This window comes from Mixophyes fleayi, chromosome 9 (genome assembly GCF_038048845.1).
Source record: "Mixophyes fleayi isolate aMixFle1 chromosome 9, aMixFle1.hap1, whole genome shotgun sequence".
NCBI classification, from domain to species: domain Eukaryota; kingdom Metazoa; phylum Chordata; class Amphibia; order Anura; family Limnodynastidae; genus Mixophyes; species Mixophyes fleayi.
Window position 1 is genome coordinate 85,049,566 of NC_134410.1, and position 24,713 is coordinate 85,074,278.

The following is a 24,713-nucleotide window of genomic DNA, read 5'->3' on the forward strand; positions in this document are numbered from 1 at the left end:
CGAGCTAGTCACGTTCTGCAAAAAATTACTATGGCTGATGATGTAGAGGCAGATCTTACTACCTTTGAAAGAATCACGGAGAGTGAGGATTAGACCAAAGAACAGTGGACTGGCTCATTGGTACCTTTTCTAGCCAGAGAACCTCAATAAGCCTATTTTGATCTGAGAGCTGCAGACGCTCAGGACTGTGAAAAATTGAAAACGGAAATACTGACTCATCTGGGAGTTACAATGTTGGTTTGAGCATAACAAGTGCACCACTGGGCTTACTCCTTGGATAAGCTGCCTTGATCACAGATGCACAATGCAAGATGTGGTTACAGACCGAGACATTATCTAGTCCACAGAAGTGGTAAAGAGTCATCATGGACCAGTATCTAAGGTCTCAACCCATGGTTTTGCACAAGCGGGTGTGCCATGAAGACCCTCAGACTGCTGGCAAGTTATTCGAGATGGTTGAGGTTTCTCGCTTCAGCTGAACTGTTGGCTGTACGGCAGCTCTCCCTGTGCCCAACAACAGCTAACTTCAGCATTACCTGTTAAGATTGTTCCAAGGGAAAAGGTTGCTGGGTGATTAAGAAGCCTTAAAAGTGAGGAGACTGTTGTCACTAGGCCTGGAAACAGGTCAGTGAGGCCAGGAAGGTCCCCGCCACACAAAAAACATATACACATATATAGGCAATTATGTGCTTAAATGTTATACTTGTGACATGCCAGGACATGTGGCTAATTGTCCAGTCATGCATGAACCTATGCAAAGTGATGCTGCTTTTGAATGTCATAGAATGTCTTTCTTTGTCAGGTTAGCCTGTACTATTTTACCTGTGGTAGAGCCATAAAAACAATTATGTGTGATTCAAATGAAGGGCAACTTGATAGAGGCATTGTTAGACTCAGGTGGGCTGATTCATCAAGGAAAGCAAAGCAAAAAAATTAGTAACTTTGCACCTTGTCAAAACCATGTTGCATTGGATGGGGGAGATAAATTTAAACGATGGGGACAGATTTATAATTGGGGTAGAGCATGTCCTAGATTAGCCTTGAATGTCAGTGTAAAAATAAAGCTATCGAGTAGTGTGTGCTCCATGAAAAAACAGCCAGTATTTTCCTTATTTTTTTTGCTTTACTTTCCTTAATGAATCAGGCCCAGGGAGTGTAACTCCCCTTGTGAAAGCAGGGTTAGGAAACTCCTTAAAATGGCAGCAAACAAATGTTGATGTAACTTATATACATGGTGACACTGTGTATTATGCCACTGTTGATGTGAATATTAAGACCTCTTGTGGTTCATTGGTTGTTCAGGTCAGGTTGGTCCCTTTCTTGGTGCATAATGCTATAATAGGGAGAGCATTTCCCCATTTTTGGAAATTATAAGAATCCTGCATGGTCTCAGGTGTGAATGGTATAGAGCTGTTTGACTGCACTGATAGTCCGCTGGCTTGGTGTGTCATGTGAACTCAGGGAGCCATTTCCGTTTGCTAGTCTGGCTAGGTAAATAATGAATGAGGCCAAAATGGGGCACCTCCTACGGGGCCAAGAGAATCACTCAGATGAAAGTATGTCTAACCTTGAGGTGAGGAAAGAACTGTTTGCATCAGAGCAGTTAAGAGCCCCCACCCTAGTGAATTCCAGAGATCATGTGAAAGTCATTAATGTGGAGCCAGGAAAACCTGATGACCAGTTTGCGTACATACACATTGTTATTTGCTGGGCTCTCTGTCAGAGTAACTAGATAGATAGATAGATAGGTAGATAGTTAGCCAGAGATAGGTAGTTAGGGATAGGTAGGTAGGTAGTTTGGTATGTATTAGATAGCCACTTGGGTGTTTAGATAGGTAGTGAGTTTAGTTCTTAGATAGATTAGATAGATAGTTTAGGTAGATTAAATAGGCAGATAGATTAGCTAGTTAGGTCTGTTCTCGGTCAGAATCTGTTCTCATTCATGCTGTCATATCTATGTAATGCCTCACCTGGCCAGCCTTTTTCTCTGAGCTCACGCACCTGTGTCGAAGTCAGCTAATTGGATAAAGTAATTTCAATTAATATTTAGCAAACTTGATCGTCTTTGTCTGAAAATTATGCTTAGAGCACGCTACGGCGTGGAGAAGCGTATCCAGCCGCAACACATGGCAATAACAGGTTTTACACATTTACACGCATAAACACGAACATACACATTTGTAATTAGTACACACTAATTGCAGCTGCAACACATAATTATTTATGTCAAAATGTAGCAAGGTTTAAGGTTAATATTATAAGTTATATACAGGTTAGTGAAATCAAAGGTTCAGGTTACAGGAAATATGTAATTATTATTATTATTATTATTATTTATTTGTTGGGCGCCACACGGTTTTCGCAGCGCCTTACATAATACGAACAGTAGACCATACAGGGTAAACATCACAGAACACTAAACACTAAGTACCAATGCTTCGGAAACTCCGGGCAGACATATGGAGTGAGGGCAGAGCAGAAGAGTCGGTATGAAGACAGGAGGGGAGAGGGGCCCTGCTCATACGAACTTACATCCTAAGGGAGGGTGGACAAAACAGGCACGAAGGGAGGCAGTGATGCAATGGAGAAAAAGGGACCAGGGGAGAGGAGGGAGAACAGCAGAGTGGATGAGGGGTTAAGAGGATGGTTGGTAGGCTTTCAGGAACAGGTGAGTTTTGAGTACCCGTTTGAAGGAGCACAGATTGGGAGCGAGACGGATGGAGCGAGGGAGGTCATTCCAGTGCAGGGGGGCAGCTCGGGAAAAGTCTTGAACTCAGGAGTGGTAAGAGGTAATGAGAGTGGAGGAGAGGCGACGGTCGTTTGCCGAGCGCAGGGACGAGCGGGAGTATGAATGGTAAGGAGGTTAGAGATGTAGGGGGCAGTAGACTGGGAGAGAGCTTTGTAAGTGGTAGTAAGGAGTTTAAAGAGGATTCTGTAAGGGAAAGGGAGCCAGTGTAAGGCCTGGTAGAGAGGGGAGGCAGAGGAGGAGCGACGTGAGAGAAAGATAAGTCTGACAGCTGCATTGAGTACAGATCGGAGCAGGGCGAGATGGGAGAGAGGGAGGCCAGTGAGGAGGAGGTTGCAGTAGTCCAGGCGGGAGATGATGAGTGCATGGATGATTGTTTTGGTGGCGTCTTGTGAGAGGAAGGGTCGGATCCGGGCGATGTTGCACAGTTGGAAGCGACAGGCTTGAGCAAGGGATTGGGCGTTGGGGGCAAAAGAGAGAGAGGAGTCAAGGGTGACACCCAGGCAACGGAGTTGGGTGACAGATGAGATGGTAGTGTTGTTAACAATGATTGAGAGGTTGTGGTGAGAGGGGAGTCTGGAAGGAGGAAAGACTATGAGTTCCGTTTTGGAGATGTTAATTTTGAGAAAGCATGAGGACATCCAGGAGGAGATGGCAGAGAGGCAGTCAGATACACGAGAGAGGAGGGTGGACGAGAGATCAGGAGAGGAGATGTAGAGTTGAATGTCGTCAGCATAAAGTTGATACTGAAGACCAAAGGAGGAGATGAGCGCACCAAGGGAGGAAGTGTAGAGCGAAAAAAGAAGGGGGCCGAGAACAGAGCCCTGGGGGACTCCTACTTGGAGGGGCGTGGGGGCGGTGGAAGAGCCAGACGTGGAGACAGAGAAGGTGCGGTTAGCAAGGTAAGAGCAGAACCAGGCATGGACAGAACCAGAGAGGCCTAGAGAGAGAAGAGTTTGCAGAAGGAGGGGGTGGTCCACGGTGTCAAAGGCCGCGGAGAGGTCGAGGAGGATAAGTAAGGAGAAATGACCCCTGGATTTGGCTGATAGGAGGTCATTGGTGACTTTAGCCAGGGCAGTTTCAGTGGAGTGGAGGGGGCGGTAACCAGATTGGAGAGGGTCGAGGAGGGAATTGTCTGAGAGGAATCTGGTGAGACGACAGCAGACTAACCGCTCAAGAAGTTTGGAGGCATAGGGGAGAAGAGAGATAGGACGATAATTGGCGATGGAGGAGGGGTCGAGGTTGGGTTTTTTGAGGATAGGAGAGATGAGAGCGTGTTTGAATAGGGAGGGTACAACACCAGAGAAGAGTGATAGGTTGAAGAGGTGTGCCAGGTAGGAGCAGGCAGTGGGAGAGAGAGAGCGAAGGAGGTTAGAGGGGATTGTCATGTTTAGGATCATTTTAATCCCCTATATATCCGCAGTTGTCCGGTTCATTCGCCGAAGGGATCGCACATTGCATACTCTAGTTAGCAGTTAGAGGGAATAAATGTTTAAAATGATACTGTCTGTGTAATGTAAATAGACTAGTTTAAACTGCATTCTTGGCTGGAAAATCGGAGTGCATCCCCTGGAGAGCTAACCCCCATCTTTGGATATTTTCGCTTCAACTGGCCTATGACCTGCATTACACTGGACCCTTCTGAAGCCTGGACCTATAGAAGCAAGCCACATCATCTGCATTGCTTTACTGTATTCACTGACTGTATATAAGCAGGGGCTCTGAACCTAGTGGACAGTCTACTTGACCACAGCCTTCAGACCTGAATGATTGTACACTGGATCCAGAGTGCCTGCGATAAGTAACGGCTGTACTTATATTATTCTGATTTGTTATTCTGCTACTTTTGGCTATTAAATCACATTGTGCTTTGGAACCATATTACGACAATCGACAATCGTTATTGGATAGCAATTAAACGTGCATAACAATTTGGGGGCTCGCAGCGGAGGTTATGCTACCAAACGATACGCAAGGCCTATGGATTTCGGTTCCTCAACAAAGGGTGGAGACGCGTCATATATGGGAAAGAACGCAATGTGTTCAAAACCTGTTTATCATTCTGTGTTGTGAAACCGAATGTCCGTTTTTGCATTATCTAAGGAGCGATAACTTGAATCTAGGGACAAGAGAGAAAATTGTTTCTTTTTTATTGTAGTTTTGGGTTTTTAAAATATTGCATTGCATAGCATATGTGTACTTCCTGCATCGCGTATATGTACTTCCGGTATTGTTGCCACGTGTTTAAACAGTCATGTTCATAGTCTGTTATATATGCAGAGTATAATCCCTTGGTAAAGCCTCTGAAAAGATATTACTATTGTTTGGGAAATTTATTTTATGCGCAGAAAACTAAGGTGTATGTGTTTGTGAATTTTATGATATTGAAGTGAAAGTTGATTTACTGTTGAAAAAGACAGGGATATCGGTTGCTGGCTGACGAGGCGGGTTGAACGGCCGTGGATAGGTATACACGGCAGGTATACTGGCAGCAAAAGCTCTGTTTGAAAGGAGAACAGTTAAAGAGGCTTTTGAGTCGCACTCGCCAATAGTTGTCGCAATGTTTAGCGATAGCAAGTATCTCTAAGCGGTGCGATCGTACTGCATGGTTTATTGTGTAACCGTGATTGTGACTTGGGTGGAGCTGCGGGAGGAATTACGCTGGCAAAGCGGGTAAACTCTGATGCTACCAGTTCAGTAATATACTCAGCAGATTTGTTAAAGAGGCAGGGCATCGAGGAGCTGATATTTCTGTGGTGCACGTTGATCTTTCTGTGTTAAGAGATGAGTGGACGTAGCCTGTGAAATCGTCCACGGTAAAGTCTCTAGTAGGCTCTGTTTGGAAGGAGAACAGTTAAAGAGGCCTGTGTTGTGTAGCATTGAGAAATAGGTTGTTTTCACAATGGGTGCTAAGCAAACACTAGAGATGGTTGATGGTGTGCTGCCTAAGGAAGGACCGATTGGTTCGGCGAGGTTCCTTATGTTTAAAAAGTATGATGCATACGCAACGGCATATTGTGACAAATGGGTCAAGATGACCAAGGATTGTGTGAAACCTTTCCCAAAGATCGGTAGTTTCGATTCAGAGGTGCTGAATAATGTAAGAAATAAAGTGTGGTTGATTAAATCAACAAAAGTAAGAGTTGAACATGATGACTGTTTGAAATTGTGGCAACTAGAGGGGAACACGTGGCAAGGCAGTGTGTGCACAGCGGAAGTAGATGTTGAGAAGCATGGAGAACTGAGTGCAAGCACGCCCACTCCGCCATATGCGGTAGGGGGCGTAAGTACAGACGTTACCAAAAATGATAAAAATGAAATTAACAATATCCTGTTTTGAGTCAATTTAAAACAAGTGTTTCTGAGGAAGAGGATGAACCCACCATGATTTCAGCCATTGCCCATGCTATTAACATGTTAGAGGTACAACGCAAGTATGGAAAGGGAGCGGTCCCACCAGCAGGGGCAGCGGCTGAGATAGGTGAGAGTAGTGGGGTAACCACTAGGAGGGAGAACATCCATGGTACCGAAACAGCAATTCCTGTGATTAATCCTGAATGTAGTGAACCAGTTGGTGCATATCCTGTCTGCACAATAGCAGTTCCTAATGTGAAAGCGGACAAGGATGGTATAGTTCCTGTAAAAAAATGTTTCAATGCATTGTCCTTTGACTAGATCGGAACTAAGTTAAATTATGACTGAGTTTCCAGATCCTAGAAAAGAGTTGGCCAAATGTCAGAAGTTTGTCAAAGACTTAGGAAGTGCACACAAACCAACCAATAAGGATTGGCGAGTGGTGTTGAGGGCATGTCTTCCTTCCAATATTAGCATACAAAAATGTATTAAAGATTGTTTGTTGGAAGAAAACAAAACCTTAATAGATGAGGATAATCAAGAAAATATTCAGAAAATTGTCTGACATTTGGCCATCTATTTTACAGTAGTAGTGAATTGGAGCAAGATTTTCACCATTAAGCAAAAGGAGAGTGAAACAGCACTGATTTTTTTCTAGAGCTCTAGCAGCGATGACACAGTTTCCTGGGATATCAGATATAAGAGAGAATCCACATCATAGGGAAGTGGCTGTAACCGTACTAATGGATGGTCTCAGGGAAAATCTAAAGACAAGAGTACAAACCTTAACACCTAGTTGGAGGGGCATCACAGTAGATTCTCTTAGAGAGATTGGCGTGGAGCATGATAAGAACATTTTTAGAAAGAGAGAAGAAAAGAGTGATAGGTTGATGACGGTAAGTAGACAGGCTTTAGAGGGACTGGAAACAGAACCACAAACATACCACACACACAATAAAGGAAATGGGATAGTGACGTGTTTCAACTGTCATAAAGAGGGACACATAAGGAGATTGTGTCCAGAAAGAAGATTGGAGACAGCTAGAGGGGGATCACATAGATACCCACAAAGGGGAAACACACATAGGCTAGAGAGCTCACAGCTACTCGTGCATGTTATAGCAGCAAATACTGCGCAGGAAAGTGATAATCACCGCTAGGGGTCAGGTCATACCTGTAGTCTACAGCCAGTGAGGTTAACTAAGAGTATGAGGGAAGAACCTACAATGATAGTTCACATAGCTGGTAGGAAACAAACTTTTCTTGTAGATACAGGGGCAGCCAGTACAGTGATGACCTCTCCTTTAAATCTACAGGTGACTAGCAAAACTGTTCCAGCTAAGGGGGTAACGGGGAGATTGTTAAATTACCCTTTGACTAAACCTGCAGAGGTTACTATCATTCCTCTGTATACCAAGCATTCAGTTTTCTTGGCTCCAGCATCTCCTACTAACTTGCTTGGAAGGGATTTGCTGTGCAAAATGGGATGTGTCATATACTGTACCCTGATGGTGTATTCCTAGACATACCAGAGAAGGTTGCACATGAGGTACAGTATATATTGAACACCCCACAAAGATTAATGTTACACTCTACCTATATAGAACAAAGTCCATCTCAGGTAAAGGTAATGTTGCTGGAAATACCGGGTTCCCTATGGACCAAAGATGGACAAGACACTGGATTGATGGCAAATGTAGCTCCTGTGATGGTAAATCTAAAAAGTGGTAGGATAGCTACAAAAATACCACAGTATCCATTAAAACCGGAGGTGGAATTTGGGGTATATCCTGTAATTGAGAGGCTGTTGCAACAAGGGATTTTAATTCATCCAGCACAGCAAATAGTCCCATTTTTCCTGTAGAATAGTGGGGGGGAGGGGCTATAGATTAGTCCAGGACTTAATGGGAATTAATAAAGTTGTTGAGAGCCAATTCCCTGTAGTGCCCAATCTAGGTGTCATCCTCATGCAGATTCCACCGTCTGCTAGTTATTTTACTGTCATTGACCTGTGTTCTGCTTTCTTCTCAGTCCCTCTTCACCCTGACTGCCAATACCTCTTTGCATTCTACTACCGGGGGGTGCAATACACATGGACCAGACTTCCCCAGGGGTTCATTGACAGTCCTTGTATTTTCTCCCAAGCCTTACATGACTGTTTACAATCCTTCCAACCAAGCAATGGGCCTGTGCTAATTCAATATGTGGATGATTTGTTGTTGTGTTCTGATTCGTTTATGTCATGTTTACATGATACTAAATTTTTGTTACTTCATCTCTCGCAAACAGGACACGAGGTTGCAAAGGACAAGTTACAGCCATGTCAGACTAGGGTTAAATACTTGGGACACTGTCTCACCCAGGGTCTAAGGCATTTGACAACAGACAGAATTGAGGCAATACAACACATGACTCTGCCACAGAACCAGAAGCAAATCCATACCTTCTTGGGGATGTGTGGATACTGTAGATCCTGGATCCTGTGTTTTTCTATTCTGGCTTTACCATTGCAGGAGTTAGTCTCTTCCTCAAAACCAGAATGTGTTATACACACACAGAGGAGTCAGAGCAAGCATTATTTACTCTTAAAGATAGCTTGACTAGAGCACCTGCATTGGGAGTACCTGATTATGAAAAGCCTTTTGAGCTATATTGTACGGAAGCTGATGGCTGTGCAGCAGGTGTCCTCATTTAGAAACATGGTGACGCTAACAGATCGGTAGCATACTGCAGTGCACAATTGGACACTGTGGCAAGATCACTCCCAACATGTCTAAGAAGTGTAGCAGTAACTGCTCTTCTGGTAAGTAAGAGCGAGGATGTAGTATTAGTACATGATTCAACTGTCTATACACCTCATGCGGTATCAGCTCTGTTGAATTCAGCTCAAACCAGACATGTCTCTTCAATTAGGTTCACAAAATAGGAACTAGCTCTGGTGGCACCCTCAAACGTCACCATCAAACAATGTAGCACCTTAAATTCAGCTACATATCTGCCATATGTGCCTTGAGATGCACAAAGGTTGGGAGGTGAGGAGACACTGGTTGGGGATGAGTTTTGCAGGCATACTGATACGCATGATTGTATGGAATATCTGAACCATACCTCTACTGCAAGGCCCGAAATACATAACACCCCCTTAGAAAATGTAGATTTTACCTTTTATACAGATGGGAGATGTCATAGACAGACGGAGATGGGAGAACTATGCACTGGTTATGCTGTTGTAGACGATCAGGATGTTGTAGAAATTAGACCCTTGGCCCACCTCATTCGGCCCAAGTGGCCGAACTAGTCGATATTAAGGAGAGCGTGTGAGTTGGCAAAGGGTAAGTCAGCTAATATATATATTGACTCTAGGTACGCCTTTGGAGTAGTGCACGATTTTGGGGCCCTTTGGCGTCTTAGAAACTTTACGGCAGCAGCAGGCACACCAGTAGCACACTCACAATACATAAAAGGACTTTTGACAACAATACAGTTACCCAAGACAGTAGCCACCATAAAGTGTAAAGCCTACAACTCCGAAGAAGACCCGGTGTCAGTGGGCAATAACAGGGCGGACGCTGCTAAATGGGCAGGAGGACAACCTATAACTGTATCGACAGAGACAATAATGGTTTTTCAGACATTAGACACTCAGAGATTGATTGAAATGCAAGATTTGTGTTGCCTACAGGAAAAGGGGGTCTGGAAGGCGAAGGGATGTGGTGAAGAGTCCTCGGGACTCTGGAGAGATGGACAAGGTAGGCTGTGGCTCCCAGAGCATATTACCCATGCCTGAGGCAACACATGGTCTGACTAATCTGGGTAAAGAAGGTATGTGCAAAGTAGTGAGAACATCCTGGTGTGCACCTGGCTTTTCTTCTCAGGCTAATAAGAAGGCAATGTCCTGTCTTACTTGTTTGAGGAAAAATGTTGGGATAACTATACCAACTGAGCCATCCCATATCCCTCCTACAGACGGACCTTTTCAGGTAATACAAATTGACTATATCCAATAACCACCTTGCAGGAATTTCAAAGATGTGTTAGTATGTTTTGATTTGTTTTCCAGTTGGGTAGAAGCATATCCAGCAGCCACTAACACTGTTGTGTTCACTGCAAAGAAAATTGTTCAGGAATTTGTGTGTAGATACGGTATCCCTAGAATCATAAAAGAAGATAGGTGTACCCATTTTACTGGTGATATCTTCCAGAACATGTGTAAGCTCATGGGAATCAGTAGCAGACTCCACACCCCCTTATCGACCACAAGCCAGTGGTAAGGTGGAAAGAGTAAACGGCACTATTAAGAACAAGGTTGGTAAGATAATGGCCGAAAGTGGGTTGGCGTGGCCAGGAGCTTTGCCACTAGTCCTCCATAGCATCCAAACTACTCCCAGATCTCCTCTTAATCTGTCCCCCTTTGAGATACAACCTCATTTGATCATAAGTCCACAAGACGACTTGAAGTGTAACAATGAAGTGACTGTGCAATATCTCATAAAATTGAGCAGACAGCTAAAACAACAACAACAAAAACTAAAAATGCTGTCACCCGGTATGCCAGAAACAAACTGTCATGATGTTGAACCTTGGGAATATGTTATGATCCGCAATTTCTTACGCTCAGTTTTTTTAACAGACCATTGGGAAGGCCCGTACCAGGTGTTGCTGACCAGTACCACATCTCTGAAGGTCGCAGAAAGAGACACTTGGGTCCATTCAACCCACTGCAGAAAAGTCAGTAGCCTGGAGAAAGTACGAGATAAAGCTGAGACCGACGACACTGATCTGTCACTCATAAAACCTGTACCGGGAGACCTAAAGCCTGCAGTTAAGACACCTGAGTCAAGGACTTTGCCCAGACTATCTTCCCAACAATGAAGTGGCGATTTTTGTTTTTCTTCTGTTCCAGGATTTTTCTTGTTTTCATTTTTTATAGGACACCCTATTTTTGTGAAGGAGAATGGATGACAGAGGCAGGATGTGGTAGTGATACTGATGAGATGGAGTTGGAAGAAAGGTTGATAGAACCCACAGTGCAGTCCATTATCAAGCTTTTTCCAGGGGTTATGAAAAGATCGGCTAGCTCTGGAACTCGGAGCCATTGTGAGGGGCTATTGTCTGATGAATATTGTATTTGTAAGTTCTTTGACTCCCTAGTTGAATAGAAATGCATCCAGCGATGCCAGTCCAATAGTAATCTGGACATGGGTGGGCATTCCCTGGAGGATTATCACTCCCTAGTGGCTAAGGTTCTAAGCCAAACTGAGTGCTGGGTGTGCTCTCATGTGCCTTAGGGACAGCATAACATAGGACGAGTGCCGTTCCCACTAAATATCTCTGAGGTCCTCAAATTAAGGGGAGGAAGGTCCATAGAAGGGAAGTACAATAACACTAGGTCCCCTAGTCTGAAGCTTCGCCAATACTCCATAGACTGGTCTTTACTGTGTCTAAATATCTCACATGTAAAACGACTGTAGAATTGGGAAGCTGACCTACCTGATCAGACAATGGCTCGCCACTCTCATTTTGGAGGGAGAATTGCAAGGTCACCAATAGGCAGAAATGTTGATGGGCATCATAGACTAGGATGCGTCAACAGACTTAAGAAAGCACTTGTTGGGAAGGTTCCTCAGAGTTATTGTCAGGATATAATCCATGCCAAAACTTTTTTTGAACAGATGGAGACAATGGGTATGGGAAGTTTTTTCAAGACACTGTGCAATATTATTAGCGATCGTACTGTACCTTATGTCCTCCCAGATGATGTGTACTATGTTTGTAGGAGAAAGGCTTATTCCTGTTTAGCACCGAGTTCCAAGGGTTTGTGTTTCTTAAGTAAACTGGTTCCTGAAATCATGACTATTACACAAGAGGAAATGGTTGGTATTCATAAGACTACATCCCCACCATACATAAACACACAGTATGAACATCGTAGCAAAAGAAATATGATTCCTGGTGAAGAACCCATAGCTACAAAATTGATTGATGAAACCACTGGTTTTCAGGTTATGGTTGTTCTAGATCCCACCAGGATTGCTTGGGGAACTTTAAATTTTAAGTATATTCAAGATCTAGCTAAATTGATAGATAATATCACCGAGGTGTATGATGACACTTTCAGGTATACCGGAAGAGAGCTACAAGATTATAAAAAGGAGTTGGTGCAACATAGACTGGTATTAAATTATCTAACGTCTATTACTGGTGGATATTATGTGACATTGGCCACCCAGTTTGGTGTCAAATGTTGCACATACATCACTAATAAAACTGATGGCCCCAAGAAAGTCATAGACGGAAGATGGATGAAATTCTGCAACTGAAATGGGAATTTCGAAGGAACCATAATTCTTCATTGTATGAGACAGGAGAAAAGGTGGCAGCATGGTTCTCATCGTTGAATCCTGTAAAATGGTTCTCTGGTCTAGGAGAGTGAGTGCAGGAATGGTTGCTAGCATAGGTAAGCTTCTTCTCATACCTGGTGTCATCTTAGTAACTGGCTTATGTGTCAGATGTGTTCCTGTTGTGTGGAAGTGTGGAAAGCAGTCTACTGAGGTAAACACTGAAAATGAAACTGAACTAGTGGTGAGGGATACGGAAATCATGGTCTGTGAAGAAATACATTACAATCCTGATATTGAGAATATGATTGGGTGATAGTTTCTTATACTATCAAAGGGTGGAGCTGTCGAAGTCAGCTAATTGGATAAAGTAATTTCAAATAAAATCTAGCAAACTTGATCATCTTTGTCTGAAAAACTATGCGTAGAGCACACTACGGCGTGGAGAAGCGTATCCAGCCGCAACACGTGGCAACAACAGGTTTTACACATTTACACGCATAAACACGAACATACACATTTGTAATTAGTATACACTAACTGTAGTTGCAACACGTAAATATTTATGTCAAAATGTAGCAAGGTTTAAGGTTATTTTATAAGTTATATACATGTTAGTGAAATCAAAGGTTCCAGTTACAGGAAATATGTCATGTTTAGGATCATTTTAATCCCCTTTTTAGCCGCAGTTCTCCGGTCATTCGCTGAAGGGATCGCACATTGCATACTCTAGTTAGCGATGATAGGGAACAAATGTTTAAAATGATACTGTCTGTGTAATGTAAATAGATTCTTGGCGGGAAAAACTGAGTGCATCCCCTGGAGAGCTGACCCCCTGTCACCCGACGCTTATTCAGCTTCCATAAACAAAGACTAAGACACTCACCTGTACCTCATTAGCAGCCCTTAAACCCTTAGTCTTGATCTGCACATGTGCAGACTGAGTACCTGTTTGTTGCTGGCAAGATTCCTATTGGTTCCTGGTTCTGGCTCTAAACTTGAAAAGGCACCTCCTCCCATTCCTCTGGGCCTGTTGATCAAGTTACCTGTCTGATTAGGTTCCTGCCTATTCTGTGTGCTCTCTCACCTGGATCGTCAGTGCCTCTGCTGTTGTGCTGTTCAAAGGCTATACTGCTCAAGCTGCACTTGTCTCTGCTGTGTTGCTGTTTTAAAGGCTATACTGCTCAAGCTGCACCTGTCTCTCCTGTGTTGCTGTTCCACGGGCTATACTGCTCAAGCTGCACCTGTCTCCGCTGTGTTGCTGTTCCATGGGTTACACTACTCAAGCTGCACCTACCTTTGTTGTATTGCTGTTCCATGGGCTGGATCACTTAAGCTACAGTTATCTTCATTGTGCTGCTACTACACGGGCCGTGCTGCTCAAGTTACATATAACTCTACTGTGTTACCCCTCCATGGACTGCACCACTCAAGATCATCTACTCCACATTTGTCTCGGTGGCTCAGTGGTTATTACAAGTCGTATCATCTAAGCTGCTTAATCTTACCCACTCCTTGCTGGCTGGACTGTTACTTGTACCTCCTGTATCGTGCTGCCTCATTGTGGTCTCATATAACTTCTGCATTACCATCTCCACTTTGTTGCTGGACTGTTCCTGCTATTGCTATATTTGAATACACTGATTATACCGCTATATTGTATTCACTCATACTACATTACCGGTGGTACTGCTCACCCTGTTTTTATGTTCCTTGTGCCTATTTACCAAGACTTTCTGTGATCATTCAAGCATCATTAAATCGCTGATTGTACTTTATCCTGCATCTGTTGTCTATTAGCTGTCTGGGTATAGAATTGACATTACCAGTGTGCCTACTTCACACCAGTTACTATCACTCCCCCAGGACTCTGCCCAACACCCCTGGTAGGGACCGCGACCTGCAGGCAAACGCCGCTAAACCCAAGTCACCTTGTGGTGACCGCTGGTGAAAACCATTCGCCCGTTAGACTCCGCGCCCTGCTAGGGGTAACATCTCTTGAGTAGATCCAAAAGTTCAGAATACCAAACCGTGACACCCACATCTTTGGATATTTTCATTTGAACTGGCCTATGACCTGCATTACCCTGGACCCTCCTGAATCCTGGACCTATAGAAGCAAGCCACATCATCTGCATTGTTTTACTGTATTCAATGACTGTATATAAGCAGGGGCTCTGAACCTAGTGGACAGTCTACGTGACCACAGCCTTCAGACCTGAATGACTGTACACTGGATTCAGGGCGCCTGCGATAAGTAACAGCTGTACTTATTTTATTCTGATTTGTTATTCTGCTACTTTTGGCTATTAAATCACATTGTGCTTTGGAACCACATTGCGGCAATCGACAATCATTATTGGATAGCAACTAGACGTGCATAACACCTGGCTCCTCATTATCACTTGCAGCCTATTGGTTCTGCTCTTCTTAAATACTCGGCTAAACCACTGCAGGATTGCCGGTAATATGTTTACCATAGTGTTCTGCTCCCTTGTGTTTTCCCTGTTATCTGTTCCTGTTGTTTCCTGCCAGCTTAGTGTATCCCCGTGTAGCAGACCGATTCCGTTCCTGTCTACTCTTCATTGGATTTCGCTGTGTACCGACTCGGCTCTGCTTTGACTCTTCTCCTGTGTTGATATCCCGTTTACCAGCCCTGATTCTGTTCCTGACTATTCTACTATCTACTCACCAGTTCCAGTCAACTATCTCCTGGACCCCAGTAAAGTTGTGCTTCCAGGCATGGCTCTGGTGTGATCGGCAGCTCCTCTGCTCATCCTAACCTTATACGGAGATACAGCCTCTGCAGCATCTCTGTGTTCAGATTTCTACAATCTTCCTCTGGTTCCGGAATCAACCTTCCCACAGGTACTTTTGACTGTTTACATATATCACTGTGTGCCTGTAATTGTAGAAACCGCCTAAGAACTGTTTTCCTCAAATCTCCGGACTCTCACTGGTACTGTGGGTTGTAGTTACCTCTGGCAACCGCCTAACAACTGTTTCCCTAAAATCACCGGACTCTCACCGGTACTGTGGAATGCAGTTACCACTGGCAACTGCCTAACAACTGTTTCCCTAAAATCACCGGACTCTCACCGGTACTGTGGGTTGTAGTTACCCTTGGCAACTGCCAACGTTCAGTTTCATAATCCTTACCTATCACTGCAAGTTCCGTTCCTTTCCGGACAAGCATCGGTACAGAAATTGCTGTGTAGCAGGGAACTGCTCCATCAGCTGTTCCTATGTTTATTCCAGTGGCCACGAGTGATATATCAGTCTTGACACCATCCACTCGGTGTCTCACTTGACTGCCTCCTGCACTTCCTACTCTATGGCCTCGGTAACTCTATTCCTGGGTTCTCCGAAGCCAGTGCAAATCTCACGACCCTTTGTCTGCAGCCAAGTCTGTCCCCACCACTAGGGGCAACAGTGAATACCAGACTTTCGGAGCAGACTCCGGGTTTGGCTGTACTGGCTGGATGGGTTCCTAACACACATGACCATTCGTAGTGAGCTTCTGTATCAAATGACAAAAATGTGTGAGGATGTGATAGAAAAACTTGTAGTTCCCTGCTCATATAGGAGAACCGTGCTAGACCTAGCTCATGGTCACATCACAGCAGGACACTTAAGGGTAGAAAGAAACACTGAAACAATCTTGCAGCAGTTTTTTTGGACAAGGCTGCAAAAAGAGGTATCCAATTATTGTTTTTCCTATCCAAAGTGCCAGTATCACGCTCCCAGACCCCATTTTAGGAGCTTAGTAGTGCCCAAGCCTATTATAGAAGGCCCATTTGACAGGATAGCCAGGGTCTTTGTTGGGCCATTGTTAAAGTCTGCTCGGGGGCATCAGTATGTCCTAGTAATAATGGTTTATGCTACCCACTATCTCGAAGCAATCCCCTTGCACAATATTTCAACCAAGACGATAGCTAGAGAATTGGTGCATGTTTTCAGCCAGGTAGGATTACCTATAGAAATTTTGACTGACCAAGGCACCTCCTTCATGGCTAGGATTATGAAAGAAATGTGTAAATTCTTTAGTCATTCACCTGAGGACATGATATCATTCACAGACTAATAGTTTGATGGAAAGATTCAACAAAACCTTAAAAAATATCCTTAAAAAGTTGTATATAGAAATGGAAAAAAATGGGACTATTTGTTACCGTATTTGTTACTGGCCATTATATATGTTCCTCAGTCTTCTACAGGTTTCTCTCCATTTGATCTATTATATGGGAGACACCCTAGAGGATTGCTGGATGTGGCAAAAGAAATGTGGAAAGGGCAACCCACTTTGTTTACAAGTGTTAATGAACATGTGTCACAGATACAAGATTGGATTGCTGCAGTGGTACCCATTGTCAGGGAGCACATGGAACAGAGCCTTTACACCTGGGGACAGAGTTTTGATTCTGGTGCCCACAGTAAAGCAAGTTTTTGGCCAATTGGCAAGGCCTGTTTGAGATTGGGAAGAAAGTGAGTGAGGTTAACTATAAAGTGTATAATTCAGGGAGAAGAATGCCAAAGCAAATTTATCACGTTACCCTAATAAAACCCTGGAGGTTATCGGAGTCACTGTCAGCTGCCCAAAAGAATGATGCTTATAAGAAACAGGGATATATTTTCAGAGCTAACCGGCTGAACCACCATAATAAAACCTGGTATTGTTATAGGGCCAGTAGTCAAGGTCAATTTAAAACCATATAGGATACCCGAAGCCCAGCAGGAGGTTATTTCCAGGGAGGTATAAAAATGTTAGAACTCAATGTTATGGAAGAGTCTAACAGTGAGTGGTCCACCACATAGTGCTAATCCCGAACTCAGATTGCAGTTTTTCGCTTCTGTAGTAATTTTTGTTTGCTGAATGTAGTGTCCAAATTCGATGCTTACCCCATGTCTCGTGTGGGAGTGCTGATAAAAAAGAAAAGTTAGGAACATAACTCACCACACTTGATTTGACAACAGGTTATTGGCAGGTTCCATTGATGACAGTGAAAAAAAAATACAGCCTTCTCTTTTCCAGAAGAGCGCTATCAACATATGGTGTTGCCATTTGGATTATATGGGGCCCAAACAACCTTTCAGCATGCAATAGATAACATGTTGAAACCCCATAGACAGTATGCAGTGACCTATATGGATGATGTTGTGCTCCACAGATTGGTACTCTCACTTAGCTAGAGTTCAAGCAGGGTTGGAGCCAAAAAGAAAGACAGTGCTAACAGCCAACCCGAAGAAATATTGCCTAGCGATTGAAGAGGTTAGGTACCTGGGCATTACCATAGGAAGAGGTTTGATTAAGCCCCAGTTGAATAACATTGAGGCTATCCAAAACTGTCCCAGTCCTGTTAATAAAAAGCAAGTACAAGCCTTTTTAGGGGTCACAGGTTATTACAGGTGGTTCACTCAAAATTTTGCCACCAGAGCGGTTCCATTATCAGACCTTACAAAGAGAAAGCAGTCTAGTATGGTGAAGTGGGACCCTAAGACAGATGCAGTTTTTCTGGCATTAAAAGTGATGTTATGTATGTAGTCTGTATTAATAACGCCAGATTTTTCAAAACATTTTGTTGCACAGACAGATGCCTCATATGTAGGGGTAGGTGCCATGTTCTCCCAAACCAGAGATGGGGAGGATGACCCTATGTTATATCTGAGTAGAAAGCTCAATGACCATGAGAAGAGGCACACTATTGTAGATAAGGAAGCATTGGCTATTAAGTGGACATTAGACACTCTGAGGTAATATCTCTTGGGTAGACTGTTTAAGTTTGTGACAGATTATGCTTCATTAAAGTGGATGTCTGCAAATAAAAGCCAGAAAGCCCAGGTTACAAGATGATTTCTAGCCTTACAGGATTTTAAGTTTACAGTGGAACATAAACCTGGTACAAAGTTAGCCAACGCCGGTGCCTTGTCTCAGGTTTTCTGCTTAGGGGCTACAAGTGTTCCAGCACGTAGGCCGAAACAAGGTAGGGAGATGTGTAACAAAGTCACTGGATTAGTGTTTGAGGGCAGGTATATCTCATCTACGTTCCTAACCTACTTGTTTTAAAACTCCAGGGAAATGTTATGGTGTGAAGCTGCTTATGGTTATAGGCTTTTTGAAGAGCCAGAAAAGGGTCCTGATGTTAATGGATGGAGAGTGAGGGTGGGCTCAATAAACCAGGTCTTCCAAGTTACCAGTGATTCTGCTGGTAATCAGGAGTTGCACCTTAGTGGTGCTAGTAAAAGGCTGCAAAGCAGCTCAGTCAGTCTATCACTGTCTGGGGACAAGGGTTGCAGAGTTTCTTTAAGAGAAAGCCAGATATCTGCCTGTAACAAACTGTGTCAAATTTATTTTTGTTTTGTTAATCAGGAGTGACCAGTGTTTAGTTAGAGCCGGACGGCAAGGTGTTTATTTTGGAGACTTCTTTTGTTTTGTTTACTAAAACTGGCTGAGGCCAGTTGCGCAAAACCTTTGAACTTGTGAGAAAATTCTTGGCAGCTATAACCACTATTTACCCCAGAAAGTGGTACTGGGCCCCCCTATCCGGTCACAAAATATATTGTATGATCTGTTCATCTTTACAGTGCTGAATAAAAAAAAGCAAGAACTTTATGTGCAAGAGCTCTATTTATCCAAATGGTCACATTCCAAATAACATTGATTTGATTCATAGTTTTAAGGAGACAAAATTCTGAAGTGATGATAAACTAAGTCTGTGTAGCATTAAAATGAATTAGAGAAACCCAGTGATACCTGCCTTAAATTAAACTTAAATGTAATAACTAAATTACATTATTAACAGAATTCTATACTTTTTTATAAACTACATTACATGTAGAAATTTTAAAAGCGGAGTAATATGAATAAATCACTATCTTATCAAACGTTATACTAAAGGGACTAAGAATTTCTTTATACACTACAATATATTTATATCTTCCATCAAAGTAACATTGCTGGGCATGGTCAGGAAGGTGCACAGATGTATTGCCATCTGTCACATTTTTCAGTCGACAATGGTAATGCATTGTTTTAAATGGCGGATGTATGATTTGCGAAATAACCATTTGCAACACCAATATTTTTCTGCAAATCAACAGACCGAGACCTTTAATTTGGTATATGATGTGCCTTGCTCAGACAATGGTATCATAAAAATACGCCACTCATAAAAGTCTTACTTATGCTATTAATATATAAATAAAGAACACCGTTCCTCTTTTATATCATGGCTATGCCACTGTCATAATTGTGCATGTAGAGATTTGTATATAAATTCAGGATAAATTAAAAAGCTTATGGGCTCTATTTATGTCAAATCGCAGTTTTTACATGATTATTAACATCGCTGATTGTTGCATATCGCAACAATAGGAAATGTTTTTTCGTAACCATTTATAAAGCCCTGCAATCCATGACACTCCCACCAATAAGGAGCTCCCCATGTGATCATTTAAGTTACCTTATTAGCGGTGAGTAACATGCAGCGTTTGGGCACGCGCAGTAAATTTCCTCCCATATAGTGCATCGTGGACTACAGTATACAGGTGCTTGGATCGTCATGAGCCACAAAAACATTGAACTTAATAACTGAGAAAACAGTAAATAATTGTTTTTAGATACTTTTAATAAACATTTATTTGTCAGGCGCCGTCCCTGTGGTGCGTCTTCCGCACAGGGACGGGCGCCTGTCTCTGTCCGCAGACGTCTGGTTGCTAGGCTAGCAGACGCACTTACGGGGTCACGGCAGCCGCGCATCCCGTTGCCTAGCAACGGGACGCCATTCACAGTATCCGGCGGTGGTGTTCAGCGTCACCACCGCCGATAGGTAGCCCTGCTCCCTCTCCCTATTTATACCTGGCTCTGGCACCTAATGAGTGCCAGAGTATTAGGTCTCCTGATCTCCAGCGCTCCAGATTTATAGTCTAATTTCCTTGTGTCTCCCAGTGTATGACCCAGCTACGTTCCTGACTACTTCTGTTTCCAGTATTCCACGTGTATTGACCTGGTTACGTTTTGACCACTCTCCTGTCTCCCGTGCTCTGATATCTGACCCGGCTAGTTTATTGACCACGCTTACGGATTTCCCTATTGGCACCTTCTGATACACACAGCTTGACCCGGACCTCCTGACTCCTCTTCCATCCTACACGCTTCACTGGTTGCTCCCTCTAAGGACGGCGACCTGCGTGTCTCCCGCAGCAAAGTCCATACTCCCTTGCGGTGGTCCCAGGCGAAGACCTGGGACACTCTAGACTCCGCGTCTCTTTGGTGAGTAGTGCTGAAACTAGTAAGCTATGCACTCCTAGTTTTGTGACAATATTACAAGACATTATTCTATATTTATAAATTTATAATATAATTACAAACTTGTTAAAAATAGTATAATAAGTGATAGTGTGCCTGCATTATGCATATTAAAACAAGAATGAATATATATATATATATATATATATATATATATATATATATATATATATATATAGGAAATATATGCTTTATTAAAAATACATTTATACAGAGAATATAGTTATTATATGCAAATGACACATACGCTAACCACAACTATATTATAAAATAATACATTTCTGCCTGTAAAAAACATTTAAATATTAGTGAAAAATGTAAAATAATAGATATTAAAATTAAATAAAAAGGACTTTGATTAACACATATTAATACCTATATACAGGTTTGCACAGGGGTCCATTAATGTGTGGATGACGTGAGGTGGAGCTGCAGTCAGAGAAGGGAGGGATCTGCAAGGGTCCCGCTGCCCTCATTCAATCTCCGTTTATAGCAGATATTTTAAGGTACTGCAAGCAGCAACCACCATTCTGATATGGCGTTTGCTGCATTTAAACATGTTGGTGTAAAAATAATATCATGGTACATGGCATTTCTATTTTTAATAAAATGTATATATTTGCAAAACACTCACCAGATTAGTGTTGTAATGGAGGGACATCAGTGTACTGCACATTCACCCTCTCAATTATTTCAGTGGGAAGGATATGACAGAGCTCCTCCTCATATGAAGTGTATTCCACACGAACAGGTAGACCACCACCTGTGCCTGCTGCAGCCCTCCTCTCCTCAGTCAATTTTTTTCTTTTAGTCTCCTCTTTATGCTTGAGAAGTGCTTCCACAAGTGGGGCACAAATCTCTTCTCGACCCCAGAACATTCATGGCAGCACAGACTGGACCCCATCACTGCCTTCTAGAGGAGTCCTAGCAGCCTAAATGAGCTCATCGACGGGATCTTTTTTATTAATACACATCATGGAAATATTTCTCCCTGCCATGTTCTTCCTCCCCTGACCTGCCTCCTCTAACGCCATGCTTCCTCTGGCCCCTCCTGCTCAATATCCCTCTCCTCCTCCACAGCCTCTGTCTCCCTCCTATGTCTGTCCGTAGCCAAAACACTAAACACTCAACAATTAGCAAGAGAAAGTACAGACAAACACAAATTACTAACTAGACTAAAACTATAGACATTCACACCACACTCACACATAATAAACATACACAAAGGACTAAACAATTATAAAAAATAGACTTACATGTAAACAGACAATAAACCAACAGGACAGAAAAAAAGCATTACTCACACACCAAGCAGATAATTCACCAGATAAATTCAAACTAGCTCACACAAAATACAAAAATCTGCTAGCTCATCTCACCCCTATCAATGTTAATAAAGAAGTACCCAGGTTTTTATTGTGCTAGTGATATAAAATCTCCTGACTGGTAAACTATCCAATAGGAAACCGACAAAAGAAAGATTGCTATTTAAATTTTGCGCTTGTAAGCCAAACAGCTGGCTTTGTAGTCAAAATCGCTGACGGTTTGGAGTTTTAACAACCGCCATGCATTGTTGGCAGTTTAACATTGAAGCATCAAACCTCCCAATAGTAAATACGGTAATTTGCAGCTCTAAACCGCTGGAAAATTTTGGCGATGAGCGGCGGTTCCAAACCGGAACCAAACAAATATTTTAGTAAATATTGGTCTTAGTTTTGGAACGCCATAAGTTTTTTCTCCTTTTCTGCAGTCTGTTTCCAGTTTTTCCCAAGACAGTCATTATTTTTGAAAAAATAACCTGTGGATGTTTTATTTAGGAGAATCCTGTAACATAATTATGATGCCTCAAGGGGTAAATGCTGAAAGAATATATCCTATAAAAATAATTCATAATTTAATTGTATTGCATTTTGCACCAAAAACGATTAAGAAGAAGCTTTTGGAAAATGTTTTGGTGTACAATTTTTGTTTTTTAAAGTGATTTGTACCCGTAAACTTGCATTAAAACTATAGCATTTTCATAAGTCAAATCCCATGCACCATAGCTATACTGTAATATAAAGATGCTTCTTTGGACTAGTCAATGTAAGAATATGTTGAACTTGATGGACTTTTGTCATATTTGAACCTTTCTAATTACTAACTATGATTATGACAATGATTCTTGATTGATAAATGAGCTATAGGCAAAAAGACTGAATGGAGTATTGAATGGATGAGAATAATTGGAAAACTGAATGATTGATTTTCCAGCTTCACCTGAGATGACGGATCGTACTATAACGGGTCGTGCACTGCCAGCCACAAATCCAAAGCCAACTCCAGGATGACGCAAAATGATGACCTGACGTACAGACTGAGGGGTCACCTGACCACATTCCATAGCACCCTTCCGCATCACATGACTGCGCAGAGAGAGAGGATATTTCAATGAATTTACATTAGTCATTAAATGTGGTACTATTATATGCTTTTTGGGGAGTTTATGTCAAATATTCTGTATCTTTCTTCAGTTGAGAAAGAAATTAAGCAGTCTGCTCATGTTATACCAAAAGAGATGCATTGAACTGCAACAATTAGGTCCATTTAATATAACTTTTTCAAGTTAAAATGAGCTTAAGCTAGCCACAAATGGGTCAAGGAAGAGATGTTTTGTTTAATGTGGCCACACAAGTGAGTGACCAAATAAGTCAAGGTCAGGCTGCTTGGCTCCTCTGGCCAACCATCCAGATTACTTCCTTATCCACTATAACTGCATGGGTCAATTTCAGTCCTTTTCCACTATGTATGATAATAATCATAGTGTTCAATTTGATTTTTATCTTGCATAGACATCATTTTGAGCCCAAACACGTTGTAATATAGAGTTAATTGCCGGTAATTGGCTGCAATATCACGACATGTGTGGGAACCATAAAGAGCAAGTAAAGCCACTATTTGATATTCTTACATATCAAATACTGTCTATTACTGAGCTGAATATTGAACATTAAAAAACTGGAGTGTTTATTCTTAACTAAATAAGTCATTCATGTTCTCTTGCTCATTTGTAGCAGGTTGCCTTGTAGTGGATGACAGTTTGACAATCTAACTGCAGAAATGCAGGATGTTGAATTAGCAACTCTACATAAATTGCATAGTGTTTTGCCGAACATATGTGCTTAATAAATAAATAGAATGCAAATAATATAGCAGTAACTAGATCAGCCTATTCATCCCTATGTTTCCTGAAATTCAAAATTTGCTGATTGCGAGCATTTATGAGCTGAACTCTCTTTTACAATTACACCAGTTTGTAATTATGTGTCCTTGTATTTCAAATAGGCACACATGCTTTTCTTTCCTAAGCTGCGCAGCACTTTTATGTATACTTAATGGTATAAAAATGAAAATAATATTTTGAGTATCATAGCTAATGTTCTCTACTTAGTTGAACTATTTATATATAAATCAACACCAGTCCATAAATTAAATTTATTATGTATTTACGGGACTATTTATTAAAGGGAGAAAACCCCTATCTACTTTTCCCCGAAAACAATTGGTCTTAGCCTGTTTTTTTATGTAGAATAAATGAACATATTTATCAATGTGTGTCAACAGATAATTACTTATCTCTGCAATACTGGCCCAGAGTAATAAAGGTTATGCCAGGCCCAGGAGACATGCGCATGTGTGACCTGGCTACAGGGATTTTACATGCACAGTGGAACTAAAATCCCAGTCTTAGGATTACAGTTTTACTTAGTAGACAAAAATAGGTAAATACATTACTAAAAAATAGTTGGAAATTAGTTGCCAAAAAAATACAGATATACGTATATTTACACAGAGGAAAAATGCTTTATTCAAAGATTAGAGCATTTTTCTATTATGTCCTTCTGTTATCGTCATCCTGAGATGAATATAACAGGACAAGGATTGTGGAGGTTCTCATACCTCCAAGATCCTTGTTATCTAGGCTATTGCT

At 42.2% G+C, this 24,713-nt stretch overlaps 1 protein-coding gene across 1 annotated transcript in view; it reads right to left on the reverse strand.

Annotated features, from left to right (window-relative positions):
- Positions 1-24,713, reverse strand: part of FRMPD3 (FERM and PDZ domain containing 3) — a 735,664-nt gene that overhangs the window by 552,622 nt on the left and 158,329 nt on the right. Inside the window, exon 3 of the mRNA XM_075184613.1 lies at positions 23,003-23,148. Within this exon, the coding sequence (XP_075040714.1) occupies positions 23,003-23,141 (139 nt within the window). The 5' untranslated portion in view covers positions 23,142-23,148. The remainder of the gene's footprint in view (positions 1-23,002; positions 23,149-24,713) is intronic.